Source organism: Giraffa tippelskirchi, chromosome 10 (genome assembly GCF_054371585.1).
Source record: "Giraffa tippelskirchi isolate mGirTip1 chromosome 10, T2T-mGirTip1v1.2.pri, whole genome shotgun sequence".
NCBI classification, from domain to species: domain Eukaryota; kingdom Metazoa; phylum Chordata; class Mammalia; order Artiodactyla; family Giraffidae; genus Giraffa; species Giraffa tippelskirchi.
Genome location: NC_137284.1, coordinates 16549196 through 16566131, shown reverse-complemented (window position 1 = coordinate 16566131; position 16936 = coordinate 16549196). Strand labels below are relative to the sequence as shown.

Sequence of the window (16936 nt, the reverse complement as noted above, 5' to 3'; positions counted from 1 at the left end):
TCCCGGGAGCCACCCGCAGCCTTCCGGGTGGCAGAGCGGCGATGCAGGGGCACAGGAGCGCGGCTTCAGATGCGGGCCTGAAGAGAGGGGGAGGAAGAGAGGACAAGAAGGAGCAAGGAAGGCAAGAGAGGAAAGAAAGAAAAAGAAATCAGGCTGGCAGATGGGGAGAAGGGGAGAAGCGGGAGATCGATTGAGCAGAAGAGGCCCGAAGGGCTGGGAACCGTGGGGGGAAGGAGAAATGGCCGCAAGCGGGGGAAAAGGACGGTGGCGGTGGAAGGGCCAGAAAGAGCTGGCGAGGGGAGGATGGGGCAAGAGGTGGAGAAAAAGACAGGGGCCAAAGGGCGCGTGCGTTCCGTGAAGGCCCAACAGAGGGTCCAAGAGGATAACGCTGGATCCCTCGCCAGGGTCGCTGGGTGCGTTGCAGAGGCCCCGGGGGTCGCCCCCACGCCGCGCCCTCCGCTGGCACCCAACACTCAGTTTCTCGTCGGTGCAGACAGCGCTGCACTTTCCAGCAGGAAATTTAACTCCTTACTCAACAATGTCCTCTGCTTCAACGCCGCACTCCTGGGACGGTCCCCAGCTCGTGGCGCAGCGTGTCCTTGCTCCGCCAGCGTCCAGAGGGCGCCGGGCGGCGCTGCCCGGCCTGAGCCTCGAGCATCCTCGGCCCGGCTCCGGGCAGCGCACTGGCCGCGGACCCCGCCACCACGGCCGGGGGCGCTCCGGGGCCCAGCAGGGCGACCTCCAGGCCTTGCGGCGGGACGCGAACCGCCACCCGGACACATGGCCGCAGCTCCCGCGGGCCCTCGAGTTGTCTCTCCGTGGGGGAGAAGAATGAGCATAAGGAGATATGAGAATATACGAAAATCGTACTAAATGGAGGGGAGGGGCGGAGGGGAGCCAGGATGCACGCAAACACTTTGGGAATGAAGTTCTTCAAAGGCGCGTAGCGGGTCACGTCTAATGTAAGGCTATATATAATTCGGTTTATTACTACTTTTTTCTAAGTGCCTCATTATTAGTTCTCCAGGCGTGGCCCTTCCTTCGGAGTCGAACCACTCGCCCAGGCGCGCGCGTTCACTTGCTTCGCGGCGACTCGGACTCCGGGACAAGCAGCTCCGCGGGGAGCCCGCCGCGATCGACACCGCGAGTTGTCACCAGCCACAAACTCAGTCTCGGCGAAGGCCATCCGCATCTGTAATTCTTAATACTACTTACTGCCCCGCGCCAACCAATTTCCAGACAAAATCGCGCGGAACTGGCAGCACCGATAGTTTCTGCCGAGCGCGGGCGTGCGGGGAGGATGCCGGCAGGACTGTCAGTCCGGGTGCCCATGCTGGATGGGGTCCCCTCGCCCAACAATTTCAACTGAAAACAAAAGTTCGTTCAGCTACTAATTGGAACAGACTCGGAAGTTAGGCTATCCAGGAGGTAAAAGACAAAACACTTCATGAATGCATATCCTCGAGACTCCCCGAACCCTGCGCGTCGCCAGGGACCTGGGGGAGGAACACTGCGGTGCCCGAGGATTCGGCGCCAGGAGCCACCACCGGGCCGGCTGTCGGAGGACCGATCGCACCGGCAGTCACGCTCCGCTGGCCCTCCTGGAGGCGAAAAAAGGTTTATAAACAGAGTTAAAGAATAAAAAAAGAACACATGTTTTTACTGATTTCTTTTTTTTTTTTTTTAAGTTTACTGGTGGGATAACGGACAGCGCTAGGGTCATTGATGGCTTGGGATCTCCGTGGAACCATTAAGTTCGCGATCCCAGCGCACACTCCGGGTGCTGGAGCGCGCGGGCTGGGTGCGGGCTGCGAGCCTAAGGAACGCGAGGGGATGCCATGGTCCTCGGGAAACGGCCTCCGGAAGTCCAGGTGGGGAGGGAAGAAGGCAACCAGATGGTGGGGGGCGCCGGTTCTGGGGTCCGCAGTCTCGGGAGCCACGGCGAGGTCTCCACTTCTATCTACTTACTAACAGACCAGGACGTGCCGGCCGGCTGGGTGCTGGCGATGGCAGCGAGACCGGGCGCAGCATGCCCGGAGCGCCGGGCTCGGCGGGGGCAGCGGCCAGCGGAGGCCTGGCCGGCAGGCGGGGGCGGCGCGCGCTCCCCGCACCGCGCGCACACACGGGCGCGCACACTGAACACACACACCTGGAGCTCGTCCCGGGAGGGGGGCGGGGAGGAGAGCCAAAGCAAGTGTCTTAAAATAGGCAGGCAGAAGAGCGCTGGCCGCTGAGAGGCGGGAGGAGGCGATCGCGAGCGGCAGGCACTAGGCGCGTAGGTCCGCGCCGGGTTGCACAGGCGGTCTGGGCGGGCTGGGCGCCGACGCCCCTCTGCGGCCAGCCCTCGGCGCAGCTCCGCACCCGGCCCCGCAGGAAGCGCGCGCTGATTGACAGCTGCGATGTCCCCAAAAGGCTCCGCAAAGATGCTGATCCGCGGGTGGGTCTAGACGCGCGGCCGGCGCGCCCGGTGCCGCCTCCCCTCTGCACGCCTCCTGAGCCCCGCCGCCTCCCGGCCGCAGAGGAGCCGGGCCGAGGCCCCCGCCGGCGCCCCAGCCCCACGGCCCAGGCTGGCGGGCGCTCGCCCGGGCTCACCATGCACTGCCACGCGGAGCTGAGGCTGAGCTCGCCCGGCCAACTCAAAGCAGCCAGGCGGCGCTACAAGACTTTCATGATCGACGAGATCCTCTCCAAGGAGACCTGCGATTACTTTGAGAAACTTTCCCTCTACTCCGTGTGCCCGTCGCTGGTCGTGCGACCCAAGCCCCTGCATTCCTGTACCGGTAAGACGGCCCGCGAGGGCGCAGTGGGGTGCGGCAGCTTTGGCACCGGGGTCGGGCGCTTGACCACCTCTGTTCTCCCACCCAAGGGCGAGAGGAAGGAACCCGGGAATTCTGGGCCCCTGCAAGGGAACTAGGCTTCTCCGCGGCTAGCATGGCAGAGGCCTCTGCAACTTGGGGAAAGGCCCGGCAAGGTGTCGATGGCCAGGTTGGAAACGCAGTCACGGCAGCGCGCCCCCGAGAAACGGCGGCTCCGCAACGCCTGGGATCCACCAGCAGGAGAACCTTCCTTCTTCCCAGCGCTGCTGTGGTTTTCCGGCAGAAAAGGCTTGTTTTCGGGCACAAAAGGCAATCCCCTGACCTAGTTCAGCGTCTAAATCATTGTTTCAGGAAGTAGTGGTGTTCTCACCTGAGTTAACTCGTCCAACTCCCTCCTGTCTTCAGTGAGAATTTTACATGTAAATCAGTAGTATCCTAAGGTTCCCAGAAAAATCGTGAATCCACTGAAGTTTGCTTTAAAGGATCGCCTTCTGGGGAAGTAGTACTGGGAAGTGTGGCATTGTGCGGCAAGCTGAGGAGGTCAACCCCCTGAGTTCTAAGCGAGTGAGAAACAATGCTCCCAATAAGAACAGTCCTCAGGTCTAGTTTCCTTTCTCCATAAGAGCTAAGACCCTTGGGAAAGATAAAGAGCACTTAATAAATATATTTTAAAAGTCTTAGGTTTATGTAGAAAATAAATCCAAAGGTATTTTTTTAAAAATACTTTAAGGGAAGCTCTAAGTTTCATAGTGCCCTGGTATTATAATTATAAAATCATTATAATTTGAATTTAGACTATCCAAAGGTGAGTATAGCAACAAAACAAAACAATTTTTATCAAAAAAACCTGTTGACTGTGCTTTCAACTGAAGGTAAAAAGCTTAGTATTTCCAAACTGAAAGACCCTCCGAGGTTATGTTTGTTGCATGGGTGATATGAAATAAATGAATTTAATTGTACTAACATTGAAAAAGTAAAGGGAAGTGTTAGCAGTGGTTTTCAAAGACAATTTTGTAATGTTTGAGCCAACTGCTGGTACGCAATGCTTGGAATACTACATTTTCTGTTGGCTCCATTGACAGGCTCTTTAGGGAAATCAGTAAATAAGTGTATGAATAGATAGAGTAAAGTTCTTTCACAACCAAGTTGTTCCTACATGTGTTTGGTAATAAATGAATATTCTATTCAGTTACTCCTTTGTAAAATGCAATTTGTCTGTAAGGTGAAGTTAGGTCAGATAGACCAGAGCAAGAATTGAAACACTGAATTTCAACAGCCAAGAAATTTACAAAACAAGAAATGGAGAAGAAATTTTAGAAACAAGACAGATATGGTTGATGTTGATGTTTTTACTTTTGTGTGTCTGCTGTGCATTAACCCTGGGATGAATCGTCCACACAGATCTTGAAGAGAGGAGGTAGGCTGAACTTTGTTTTGAGTATCAAGAATCATTTCCTGAAAAAAACTTGAATCTCTTAAACGAAAAAGAGAGGATCTGTTTTAATCATAAATCTCCGTGAACCCTGCAAAGACATTGCATACCTGGGGGTCCCTAGGACAAAGCAGAACAGCTTCTCCTAAGCACCTTGGCATAGGCTAATGCCTGCAAACTTTTTAGTGACTTTGTACCATGCGTTGACTTGAAGGCAGCTTTTCCTGGCTTTTAGCAGTCACAGAATTGGATCATAGAAGAAATCATGCCAGAAAAAGAGTAATAAATAGCCTCCAAAAACAATGATCCAGTCATCAGTCGAGGCTGAGTAAGTTCTGTGTTTTATTGAACCTTGTGCGGGACATAAATCAGAGGAAAATACAATGATTCATATGTACTTTTGTGAGTGTTAAGGGTGAATTGCATGTATTTCACAAGCTAAAAGTTTTGCTCAGTCTTGTGCTCTTGAAGTTCTTTGATGGTTTGTCGGGAAGCATGGCTGTTGGCACTGACGCTCTTTCCCTATCATTCCTGCGCTTGATTTCTTTAGGTTGTTCTTTTGAAAAGTGTGTTATGATTTTGCTCTAGTTGAGATTTAAAATATAGAAACTGGGATTGGCCAGTGGAATTAAACCCAAGAAAACTGGCTACAATAGTCCATCCTTTCATATCATAAGCTTTCACTGGGTTTACGATTACAGTTAAAGCCTTACATGTATTAGATCATGGGAATACCATTAACGACTTCTCAAAGGCTTTGCAAATACCACGCTTTGGAAGTTTTGCTTTTAACAGTAATATTCAGGTTCACAAATCTTAGATTGGATGAACTTAATTTTTTTTTAACTTAATTTTTATTAATTGAAAAAAACAACAATAAGTTGCTGGCATCCATAATGAAACTATATATACATATGTATATGTATATATAGGATAGAAATAAATACCTTAGCACTTTTGGTGGAACCAATGAATAAAACATTCAAATCAAGTGAAAGGCATAAATTGGAATTAAAGTTACTGAACTGTCTCTTCCTTTGGTTTTGCTGTTTTAAGATTTAAATAACTAAGAGAAGTGAATTTTGTCAGATAAAATAATGAAAACTAAGATAGTAAAGTGACCACCCTCCACAGTAAGTACATAAAATTGTAGAGAAAAAGCTACAGCGTTTTAAAAGCCTCTACATAATTAAGCAATCTGTGTTGTTTAGATTTAGCAATCCAAATGTCAATTTATGATACCGATCTCCTCAGGCAGAAGAGCATGTATTCAAGTAAACTGAGAAATGGAAACATTTTCCATCAGGCAGATAATCACTTGACAGTAATTTATTATTAGATACTCTAACCTTGATGGAATACTCATCTTCAAAAAAACTATTTGTTTGAACAGGTCTTTTCTTATTAAAATATAGTAATTTTAGTTTTAGGAAGCAATCTCTAAATGGATTTAAGTTTCCTAATAGATCTCTTACATCATATAATAGATACTCAGTGAAGCAATCCTTTTCTTAAAGCCAAACTAAAGGAACATTTGTCATTAAATTTAAAATGAAATAATTCAAAGAGAGTCTCCATTTGAAAAAAAAAATTGTTATTCTGACCATTGATGAATGTGGAACATGTTTAGAATTGAGTTTATAACATGTTGTTCATATTTTAAAATATGATAACAGTAATCTTTATTCAGAGGGGAACGATATTGTCGTTTAGAAGCCAGTGATGATCTCTCATAAATATTAGAATGTTGACAGTGATTGAAGCAAAATATGACTTGCAGTGTATGATATCATATTTAACTCTTTGGTGCATTGTTTTATTTTTCTGGTTGTGATGACTGTTTCTTGGTGGGAGAGTCGCTTGAACTGGCTTCTCAGGACAGAAGTATCGTCACGGTTCCTTTGGAAAAATCTCTCTTTCATTTTGATCTTTAGAAATGGGCAGAGTTTCTAAATTTGAGGAGTGTTTGGAAAAAATGAGTAACTTGCATCATAAAAACGAGTTGTAACAATTTACCCTAAGAGTTTTCATATGAGGATACTGATAAATCAATGTACTGTGCATAATTACATATAGCATTATAATTATTGATATTTATAACCTAGAATTACCCTAGGATTTGGACACGCACATTTAGGGGGAGCTGACTATGGTATTTGAACATTTTGCAACCTATGACCACTACATGACTTTTAGTGATCTTATTGAAACCTATAGTTTAATTCCTTTACTCTTCTCTGGGTTCTGTTGACTGTCTCCAGGACCTCCAGTGGCCAGTCTTATAGAGCTGACTGTTGAGTTTTAGAGCTGGAGGGAAACATACCAGTCACAGACCAAGCTTCCCAAGTAGACATACTTTTATTTTTTGCAAAGTCCCCAAACTCCCCTCCCATCCAGGCAGCCACATAATGTGGAGAACAATGTTTCATGTAATGTAATGTTTCATGTAATGTATGGCTGAGACCCTTCACTTCACCTGAAACTATCACAACATTGTCTGTTAATTGACTATACCCAGTACAAAATTAAAAGTTAAAAAAAAAGTGCTGTGGTCACATCAATGACATATGACAGCTTAAACATAGTTTCAGCCCGCACTGTACACTGCTGCCTTTCATATTAGGGTACTCAGAACTTAGGAAGACTTTTCCAACTCAGTTACACACCTGGGATAAATCTGCACAGTCACACCCAAGAGACAGTCAACCAGTCAATTAAAAGGGGCTTGTGGGGAAGGGTGTTTATCTTAAGAGGTGGCTTTGAGAACATTTTATTCTTTGGTGGGTCTAAGAGAAACAAGTTTTTTTGGGTGGTGTCCTTTGGTTCATTTTTTTATCATAAAGATTGAGTGTCATCTTGGTTAAGAATGAAATGAGGTGTGGACATGTGTGATGACTTCTTTGGGAGTTAGGGAGCTGGCTGCTGCTTCATGAGTTGGATCCAGTGAGTCCCCAAACTGCTGCTCAATTTTTTAAAACTAGAGCCCAAAACCCATTGGATTTTGGGAGCCTGGCTCCTAAGCCCTGAAATGTTGATGGAGAAATATAAACTGTGAGTTTGGAGAATGGTCTTTATCAACAGGCATTTGTATTTCTGCCAGAGGCAAATGGGCTTTTATTAGCAATTACTCATCTCTGCCTTTCCTGTTCCCATTCTCAGGGTAAATAAACTGAGGAATGCATGGGGTAGAGGACTCAGGGTCAGAATATATTTGGAGTGGAGCTCTTTTGGGATACCGAGCTCTTTTGGGATCCTCAGCTGTCGTCTCTTCCCTCCTTAAATTTTATAACGCCTCTGCTAAATAGAGAGGCTAAGGGGATTCCTTAGGAGTCAGTTTTAACGAGTTTATTAGCAGTTTCTTCTCTGGTTCTGCTTTTTCTAATAGGAAATGAGAAAGTGATTCCAAATTTAGCAAGTTAAAAATGCCTTTCCAGAAGTCTGTAATCTTCAGTATCATTTAACTCAGTAATTTAATTCAACAAATATTTACACTTGGTTGGTGACGGCAGTCTCATTATTTTTAAGTTTATTTTAAGTCTGACTAACAGTGGGGATATTTTAAACCTTTCTCCGAAGCACCTGTAGAGCCACTGCCTACCTTTCTTTGTGGTCCTCTGAAGTCTGTTCGGGTACTGTAGAAGTGTGGACATTAAGGGCATAGTAACCCACTCCAGTATTCTTGCCTGGAGAATCTCATGGACAGAGGAGCCTGGCAGGGTTGCAGAGAGTCGGAGATGACTGAACTTCATGCCTGAAGCGACTGAGCACGCACGCATGACAATTAAATCCTTTTGCTTACCATCTGGAATTTTCTCTTTGAACTCCACCTGAAGGGTATCATCAGCACCAAAATTGTCATATTAACCTCCTTAAATGCAACTCAACTGACACTGTGTATATAATAAATCTTTTCTGAAACCAGTTTCCTACAGTGTCAGTTGTACCTCTGGGTTGAAAATAGAATTTGTGATCCCAGCGTAGCCCGTATACAGTTGCTAGCTTTAACATACCACGGAAATCTAAATGAAAAGATTGTTACATTTTTACATCCAAGAAATCTATGTGAAAAGCAGTAAGGATGGCAAGGTGTTGTTGAGATTGTAAAGAGAGATGAAAATGAGAAAAGAGACGGAATAGGGAAAAAGAAAGAGTAGGTTTCTTTGAAACTCTTGAAGCCACTTGATTCCACCTTGTATGTAGCACAGCATCCTTCAGGATGACCGTAGGGGTGACACAAAGGTGGCGTCTAAGATTCTTCTGTCCCTGTGTGGAGAGGAAATGACTAACGCTGATTGTACTTAGACACCTGCTGAGGACCCCTCAGGGAAGAGCACCAGTACCCTGCCTGGCATTTAGGCCACACGGTGCAGGACTGAGCCCGTGTGAATCCAGAGCATTTTTAGGTGCTGTTTGTACTTTGTTTTGAGGTCAGAAGGAAGAAGATCAGGGGTGGAAGTTAGGCAGGGCACGGACTAGAAGCGTCCTCCTTTGTAGGAGCCTGGGGACTTTGGTGTTGGAGCCTATAGGCTGCACTCGCCACTCATCCATCCAGAGTGAAGACACTCTGGGTCCCCTGGCAACACCGTTGATGACCTCTTAGCTGGAGTATGATTAGAGGCCGTGGGGCTTTGGTTAGATGGATAGATGGAGGGCTCATTCTGTGTTCTCTTGGGGAGTGTCAGTGTCCATTCTGATCTTGAGATGGTGGAGTTTTTCTCATGGACCCCCAACTCCACTAGATTCACCCCCTTCTAACCCAGAACTTGCCAAAACCAACAGGTGCTCTCTGTCTGGTTGCGAATCACTGGGCTGCAGGTCTTTTGGGAACAGTACGATAAAGAGGAGGAAAGAGAGAAAGAAAAATAGAGAATCTTCGGGTATAGACTTCCCATGTGAGGCAAAGGCCCTCCGTCCTGCCTGGCATGCCTGCCTCCGTTTCAGCTGCTGTGATGTTGGAATGGTTGTTTCTCCTTCCGAAACACGGATGACAGGATTAGAACTGGCCTGACGATTGATCAAGAATGGGGTTCAGACCAGGACCTGCACCAACTTAGTGATATTAATAAAATCAGAAATACTCTTGGTCCAGGAGAAGAGCTGTTTGTTTGTTTTTCACCAGAAATGCCTTGCAAACCCTCAGAATTTAATTTATTTTTATTGCAGTTTAATAACAGTTAGGAAAAGAAATGTCTTGTTAAAATGAATGCTCTAAATAAAAACACAGTTAATTTTCCATTACAGTGTCTAATTACTTATCATCACCAGGGCATTTTTATATGGCGATTTAAGTTCTTGGAAGCGGAAACTTGGCACACATTTAAGAAAGAAAAGCAGTACACCCAGATAGATATCAGAGGAGGGTCTAATTATATTTGGGCTGGAGTTGACGCTACACATGATTGCTCTGCAGAAGGCAGGAGAGTAGGGTCACTGAGGAAAGTCTCTGGTTTCTTGAGTGCCGGTAGAAACTAAATCTGGAGGGAGAGATGAGGTGCCAGTTACCAGTTGAAGCTGATGTCAGGACTTCTTGATTGGCCTGGAGGTCAGCTGTAAACGCTCCCTGACTCCCCTGGCAGAGTTCATGAAGATGAACATGGCCCTTCTCCAAGGAGAAGCCAAGATGCAACTGAGTAGAAGCCAACCTGGGAGGCTCTTGGCACAAAATTAAATATGTTGAGTCTGAGCAGAGAGGCTTATGTGATTCCTTTTTATTGCATCTCTCTAGCTCACCACCATGCCCTTAGAAACATGTGGTTCTGGATAGTAGGGATAGATAAGTATTTTCACAGAGTGCTTGCCACCGAGGTGATGTCAGTATACTTTTGGTCACTATTAAAAAAAACACTTCTGTGTTTGATATGTGATAGGATGATTGTCTTTTTGCTGTTCTTATGTGAGGGATATGCAGAGGTCTTGGGCTTGGTGGCATCTCATGAAGTCAAGGCTGTGCTTCCATCCCAGGAACACCAATAGGTCTCTAGCACTGACTTACCTGCCAGCTTCTACCACCTCCTGCCCTCCTCCCTTTTCATGCAGGTACTTGAAATTCAGGATCATGGTCCTTTTGCAGACAAGATCACAGTCGCTTGTAGATTGGAGCATGGGTCACTTGGATGTTTCGTTTAAGCTCTGTCTGGGAGAATCAGCACTGCACATATTCCTCATAGAAACTTGTAAACAGCAGAATCCTGATCTGTTCTTGTATCTTGGGGAAGTGGGAGTAAGAGATGCTCAGAGACCTCTTCCTGAGTCCTGCAGCATTTATCCCAAAGGAGCTGTGAACTGGGGAAGAAGGCTACAAATGCATACTCTAAACCTCATTCTTCATCTTCATCACAATAATGGAAATAGTGACTTAGACTGAGGCTCTACGTGTAGCAGGCACTGGACTCAGTGCTTTTTGATCTGCTTCCAATTGTTCCTAAGACATGTTATCTCTACTTTTCTAATGGGAAGCTGAGAAATTAAGTAACTTTCCCAAAGTCACAGAATATATAAACATCTCTTCCAGACCAATTAAGAAAAAAATGCAAGTAGGACTTCCCTGGTGGTGCAGTGGGTAAGAATCTGCCTACCAGTGCTGGGGACTGGGTTCGATCCCTAGTCTGGGAAGATCCCAGAGAACAACTAAGCCCATGTGCCACAACTACTGAAGCCCAAGCTCTAGAGCCAATGCTCCGCAACAGGAGAAGCCACTGCAGTGAGAAGACTTCGCACCACAACTATAGAGTAGCCCCTGCTCGCTGCAACTAGAGAAAAGCCCATGAAAAGTAACAAAGACCCAGCACAGCCCAAAATAAATTTAAAAAGACAGCTTAAAAAAAGGAAAAAATGCAAGTAGAAAAATTGGCAATTCACAGAAATGAAGATCTAGGTGTCCAGTGAACATGAAAAGGACTGTTCCTGGTAATCAAGAAAACACAGAGAATGAGGTACCGTTTCATACCCATCAGACAGGCAAGCACGAAAGAGTCTGATGCTATTGCTCGATGACAAGGGTGCAGAACAATAGGCACTCTCATCCCCTGATGGTGGGAGTGTTGTTTGGTACAATTACTTTGGAAGCCATGTGGCAGCACCTGAAACTGCACGTACACACAGAAGCCCTCGACCCGGCACTTCCACCTCTGTTTACGCCCTGAGAAATCACTGCATGTGGGCAACGGGACACTGGGAGAGGAATGTTCATTTCTCTGTTGCTAATGCTAGTGAAAAATCTCAAACAGTCTAACTGCCTTCAGAGGAAAAAATCATATGTATTATATTCACGCAGTTAAATTCATGCAGTAATGAAAATGAATGTGTGTGTGTGTGTGTGCGCACGCGTGCACGTGTGCTCAGTTGTGTCCAACTCTTTGCGACCCCATGGACTATGGCCCACCAGACCCCTCTGTCTATGGAATTTTCCAGGCAAGAATACTGGAGTGGGTTGCCATTTCCTTCTCCAGGGTATCTTTCCTACCTAGGGATCGAAACCTCGTCTCCTGTCTCCTGCATTGCTGGGCAGATTCTTTCCTACTGCACCACTAAGGAAACCCGAAAATGGATGACCCAGACCTAACTGTATTAAGACAGATAAGATTTAGAGATACAAGACTGAGGAAAAACAAGTTGTAGATTGATACCATGTATATAATGCTGGAAAATGTGCAGACTGATACTGTTATATTGTTTAGGAAAGCAGGTGCACGGAATTGGGAGGGCTGCACACAGATTTTTTACTTTCCTGTGTAGTAATTTATTTATTAAGGAAAAGAAAAGGCCTAATGTCAGTATCAGTTCAGTTCAGTTCAGTAGCTCAGTCGTGTCCGACTTTTTGCGACCCCATGAATCGCAGTACGCCAGGCCTCCCTGTCTATCACCAACTCCCGGACTTTACATAAACTCATGTCCATCGAGTCGGTGATGCCATCCAGCCATCTTATCCTCTGTCGTCCCCTTCTCCTCCTGCCCCCAATCCTTCCCAGCATCAGAATCTTTTCCAGTGAGTCAACTCTTCGCATGAGGTGGCCAAAGCATTGGAGTTTCAGCTTCAACATCAGTCCTTCCAGTGAACACCCAGGACTGAATAGCCAGGCATAAATATTGGACAAAGCTTGGTCACGGGTACAAAAAAGTTCCTTACATTATTCTGTGGACTTTTCTGCATGTTTGAAATTTTCTATAGCATAAACTTAGAAAATGATAGTACAGGAGACTCCACATATTCATACACCTCTTGATCTTGGGGACTTTTGATGGTTTTCTCAATAGGTTTTTATCCTGAAACAGAAACCTTTAAATACAAGCTTTCTGTATTCAGACTCACAGTAGGGAAAGAAGAACTTTATAATTAGACATATGTGTACTGCTCACCCTGAAACAACCACTGAGGCTTCTGAAATTGGGGTTTGGATCTCATTCACCTACCCTGGCTGGATGGGGATGTTGTTTATCACCAAGATAACTGCTGTTCCCCCAAGTAATGCTTTGGCATCTGAATAAATGGGCTCTGAGTTGGTCTTGGAGGCAGGAGGGAATTGCTGATAAAGTGTGTGTTTATTTTCTCTAAATACCCATCAGTGATCATGCAGCAGTGATCATGCAGGCAAGTGTCATGAGATTCTTTCCCCTCTTTCTTAATGATATTTCAAAATCCCAGTAAATTGCCTTTGATTGCATCCTGCTTTGCTATTTATCTGCTCAAATGATATGCCTTCCTTGGCTTTTGACCAGTGGTCATTGCTATTAACAGTTTAACTTAAAATTTGTCTAGGGACATTGGTGAATACCAAAGAATCAAAAACTTTTAAAAAACGTAGCTTCTTAGCTGGGAAGAATCATGTGGATGTTGGCACATAAGTTGGTGAGTTCTCTTTATAGTCTGTAACCATGATTTGATTTTAAAACTTTGATGTGTGGTGTCAGGGATTGTTAGGAAGGAATGAGAACTGTTACCATGGTAATCACACAGAGAGCTGTCTGTTAGGGGTGATGGATGGTCGTCCTGTGGTTTAGAGAGGTTAACCTGGACCGCATTACTCTCCAGTGACAACTGTGGTGGCAGGTGCTTTGTTCAGCCTCTCTTAACAGCCCACACATTCTTCTTTTCTCTGCAGAATAGTTCCAATGTATAAATGTTGCTTTAAGATACTGTGACAAAAATCTGACACTTTGGGAGCTCTGTCTTTCTATGTCCCGTCAGAGGGAATGTACTCCTTGGTGTGAAGGAAACAGTCTGTACAGTCAAGAGTTTGCCAAAGCATTTCTCCTTCTGAAACCACCCCTCTGTCCAAAGTAAGGTACAGGGTGCACGAGTGCTCAGTCATGTTTGACTCTTTGTGACCCCGTGGACTGTAGCTGGCCAGGCTCCTCTGTCCATGGGATTCTCCAGGCAATAATATTGGAGTGGGTTGCCATTTCCAGGAGATCTTCCAGCCCCAGGGATGGTACCACAGTTTCCCTGCATCTCCTCCATTGGCAGGCAGATTCTTTACCAACTGTGCCAGCTGAGAAGCCTCTCTCCAAAATCCATATATAAATGGAGAAGCAAATAGATCAAAGCACCCATAGCCCACATCCCACCCCTACCGTCCATAGCCAGGGTCGCTGTGCTGTCTTCGGCACTTGGCAGTCTGGCGAGGTCTGCAGGAATTAATGACTGCATCTGGAGAGAGTGGTGGCCAAATTGGACATGACTGAAAGGTCGGTGGATCTAGCAGACCTGCTGCCAGTGGACAGACTTTCAGGGCTACAGGAGCGAGGCCTTCTGCATTTGATCTTATCTGTATGGAAGCACAGAATGGCTGCAGTGAGAAGAATAGATTGAAACTTCATTTGTGCCACACTCTGTCCCGTTCCTGGGTCTCTCCAGTGAAATCTCACTCCTTTAAGATGGACTTACCAGTCTTGAGGCTCTGAATGGAGTGAATACTATCGAGAAACACACTCCACGGGCTGTGTGCGGCTGTCCAAGGAAGATAAAATGCAAGTCTTGTTCTTGCTGCCCTGACTGCCCATTTACTGGCAGCAAATCTGACAGCTCCACCTTTGATCTTCTCTTTGGAATGACTTGGGAAAGGACGAGCAAGGATTTAGGGTATTTATGGTAACTGAACAAGTTTCACTGACAGAAGGGGATGTATCTTACTAAGGTTCCAACCCAAGTCCTTTCTTTGTCACCACTGAACATTTGATTGAAATAAGTAGTAACTCACCCAAGAGGAGACTTTTTCGGGAGAGAATGTTGTTAATTTTGTTGTCCCTGGATATCATGGCAACTCATTATTGCTCTTAGCATGTTAGACAGCTGTGTGTCTTGGAAGCATGCTTTCAAGCCTCATTTTGGAGGACAGCAGAAAGGAATGTCCTACTGGAGGGCTGAATTTTTAGTTTTTTTTTTTTTTTTATACTGAGACATTGAGCCTGGACAGTTAGCTGCATAAACAGAATGTGTTTCACTTTTCAGGGAACGGGAAAGTAAAAACAAAAATAATTATAAATGGTAACTGTGAGCCATTTGTAGAGGAGCCAACGGTGCTCCTCTATACTGAGGAATTTAAACTTAAGTGGAGACTCGATAGGAAGTAGTTATGGTTATCATTGTTTTTCAGAGGAGGACAGTGTTAATAAGACTCAGAGAGGTTAAGAAAATCGTAACACGATCCCGTGAGGAAGTGGCAGAGTTGCGATTGGAACTCAGGTCTATCTCTTTCAATGTCAAGTTCCATCCTGTGATCATATGTTGTTGTTGTTGTTCAGTCACTAAGTTGTGTCTGACTCTTTGAGACCCCATGGACTGCAGCATGCCAGGCTTACCTGTCCTTTACTATTTCCTGGAGTTTGCTCAGACTCGTGTCCACTGAATCGGTGATGCTATCTAACCATCTCATTGTCTGTCACCCCCTTCCCCTTTTGCCTTCAATCTCTCTCAGCTTCAGGGTCTTTTCCAATGAGTCTGCTCTTTGTATCAGGTAGCCAGCTTTAGCATCAGTCCTTCCAATGAATATTCAGGGTTGATTTCCTTTAGGACTGACTGGTTTGATCTCCTTGTAGTCCAAGGGACTCTCAAGAGTCTTCTCCAGCACCACAATTCGAAAGCATCAGTTCTTTGGCACTCTGCCTTCTTTATGGTCCAACTCTCACATACATACATGACTACTGGAAAAATCATAGCTTTGATTATACAGACATTTGTCAACATAATGATGTCTCTGCTTTTTAATATGCTGTCCAAGTGTGTCATAGCTTTCCTTCCAAGGAGCAAGCATCTTTTAATTTCTTGGCTGCAGTCACCGTCTGCAGTGATTTTGGAGCCCAAGAAAATAAAACCCATCACCTTTTTCATGATCATATGAATGTGTGTCAATTAGGAGTCAAGTATGTCTTCTTGCATGGAGGCTCCATGCTCTGTGTAAGGAAAGGTCCAATGAGTGCTGGCTCCCTAAGGATTTATTTTGAATGTATTAACTCATTTACACATGTATTATACAAATGTATTTATGATCATTTCACATGTTTCTGAGCAATTACAGATGAATCTTAAGCAGCAGTGCTGTCTTTGGAGGAAGTGGGTGGTGGGCAGATTTTGGGCCTGCTGCCGTCTGGCTGGGTCACCCTGAACTCATCTCACTGTCTCTGGACATCAGTGTTCCCTGATCAGGGATCGAACTGACACCCCTGCATCAGAAGTGCAGAGTCTTAACCACTGGACACCAGGGAAGCCCCTGGAAGCTTCTTCTTCTGGATAAAGCTTTTCTGTGGGAGTCCAGAGTGGAATTCCCAGGCATGCCTGTGTTCATTCATTTATTCATTCTTGTGAACCAGAGAGAAAGTACTGAACAATGGAATGCTAGCCATTTGCCTTGAGAGTTAAGATTTGGAATATTTTTCATGAAATATTATTAAGTTCAATGGAAAAAAAAAAAATCTGGGACTTCCTTGGTGGTCCAGTGGCATCTGCCTTGGAATGCAGGAGATCTGGGTTTGATCCCTGGTTGGGGAACTAACATCCCACATGCTGAGGAGCAACTAAGCCTGGGCAGTATTACTGAGCCAAGAGAAATTTAAAGTGAGAGAAAAAAATCTGGCCATTTTTTTGGCATCGCTTAAAACAAAAGAATAAGAGATTAATTTCTTTCATATTCTATCCAGTCAGATTGGGGTGAGTTCTGGGAATCTCTATTTTGAAAAAGAGATTGTAATGAAAAGTCAGGTTTGGGAATCACTGTAGTAGATGGCAGCTTAAGGATGAGATTGAGGTAATTTATATCCATGACTCAAATATACGAAGCTGTTGAGCAGAATGATCCTACTGGATGGATTTTGAGTCAGATGGTCCTGGATTTGTTTGTGTTTTACTATTGGTGTGACCTTAGGCAAGTCATTTAGCCTTTCTGACACTCAATTTCCTCATCTATAAAAGGAAGATAGTAATAACTACCTAATAGGGTTAGTCATGTAGGTTAAATGAGATAATGTGTATAAAGCACTTAGCATTAGTTCCTGGCACATAAGTACTTGGTAATTGATAGCTTCTATTACAAATAATTATCTTATAATAATAACCTCATCTTGGTTGGCTGAAGCACAGCCCTTTAGAGAATGATTACTATTCCTGGTGAATGAAACTCAAGAAAAATTAAATATTCTTTAAAAACCACTTCACTCTAGGGCATTCTTGTGGGTTATGTCATTGCACTGGCTGCCT

General features: G+C 45.2%; 1 protein-coding gene across 1 annotated transcript in view; it reads left to right on the top strand.

Annotated features, from left to right (window-relative positions):
* Positions 1–2122: 2122 nt before the first annotated feature.
* BARX2 (BARX homeobox 2) overlaps positions 2123–16936 on the top strand; it is a 73013-nt gene continuing 58199 nt past the window's right edge. The window contains exon 1 of the mRNA XM_081536558.1: positions 2123–2780. Within this exon, the coding sequence (XP_081392684.1) occupies positions 2594–2780 (187 nt within the window). The 5' untranslated portion in view covers positions 2123–2593. The remainder of the gene's footprint in view (positions 2781–16936) is intronic.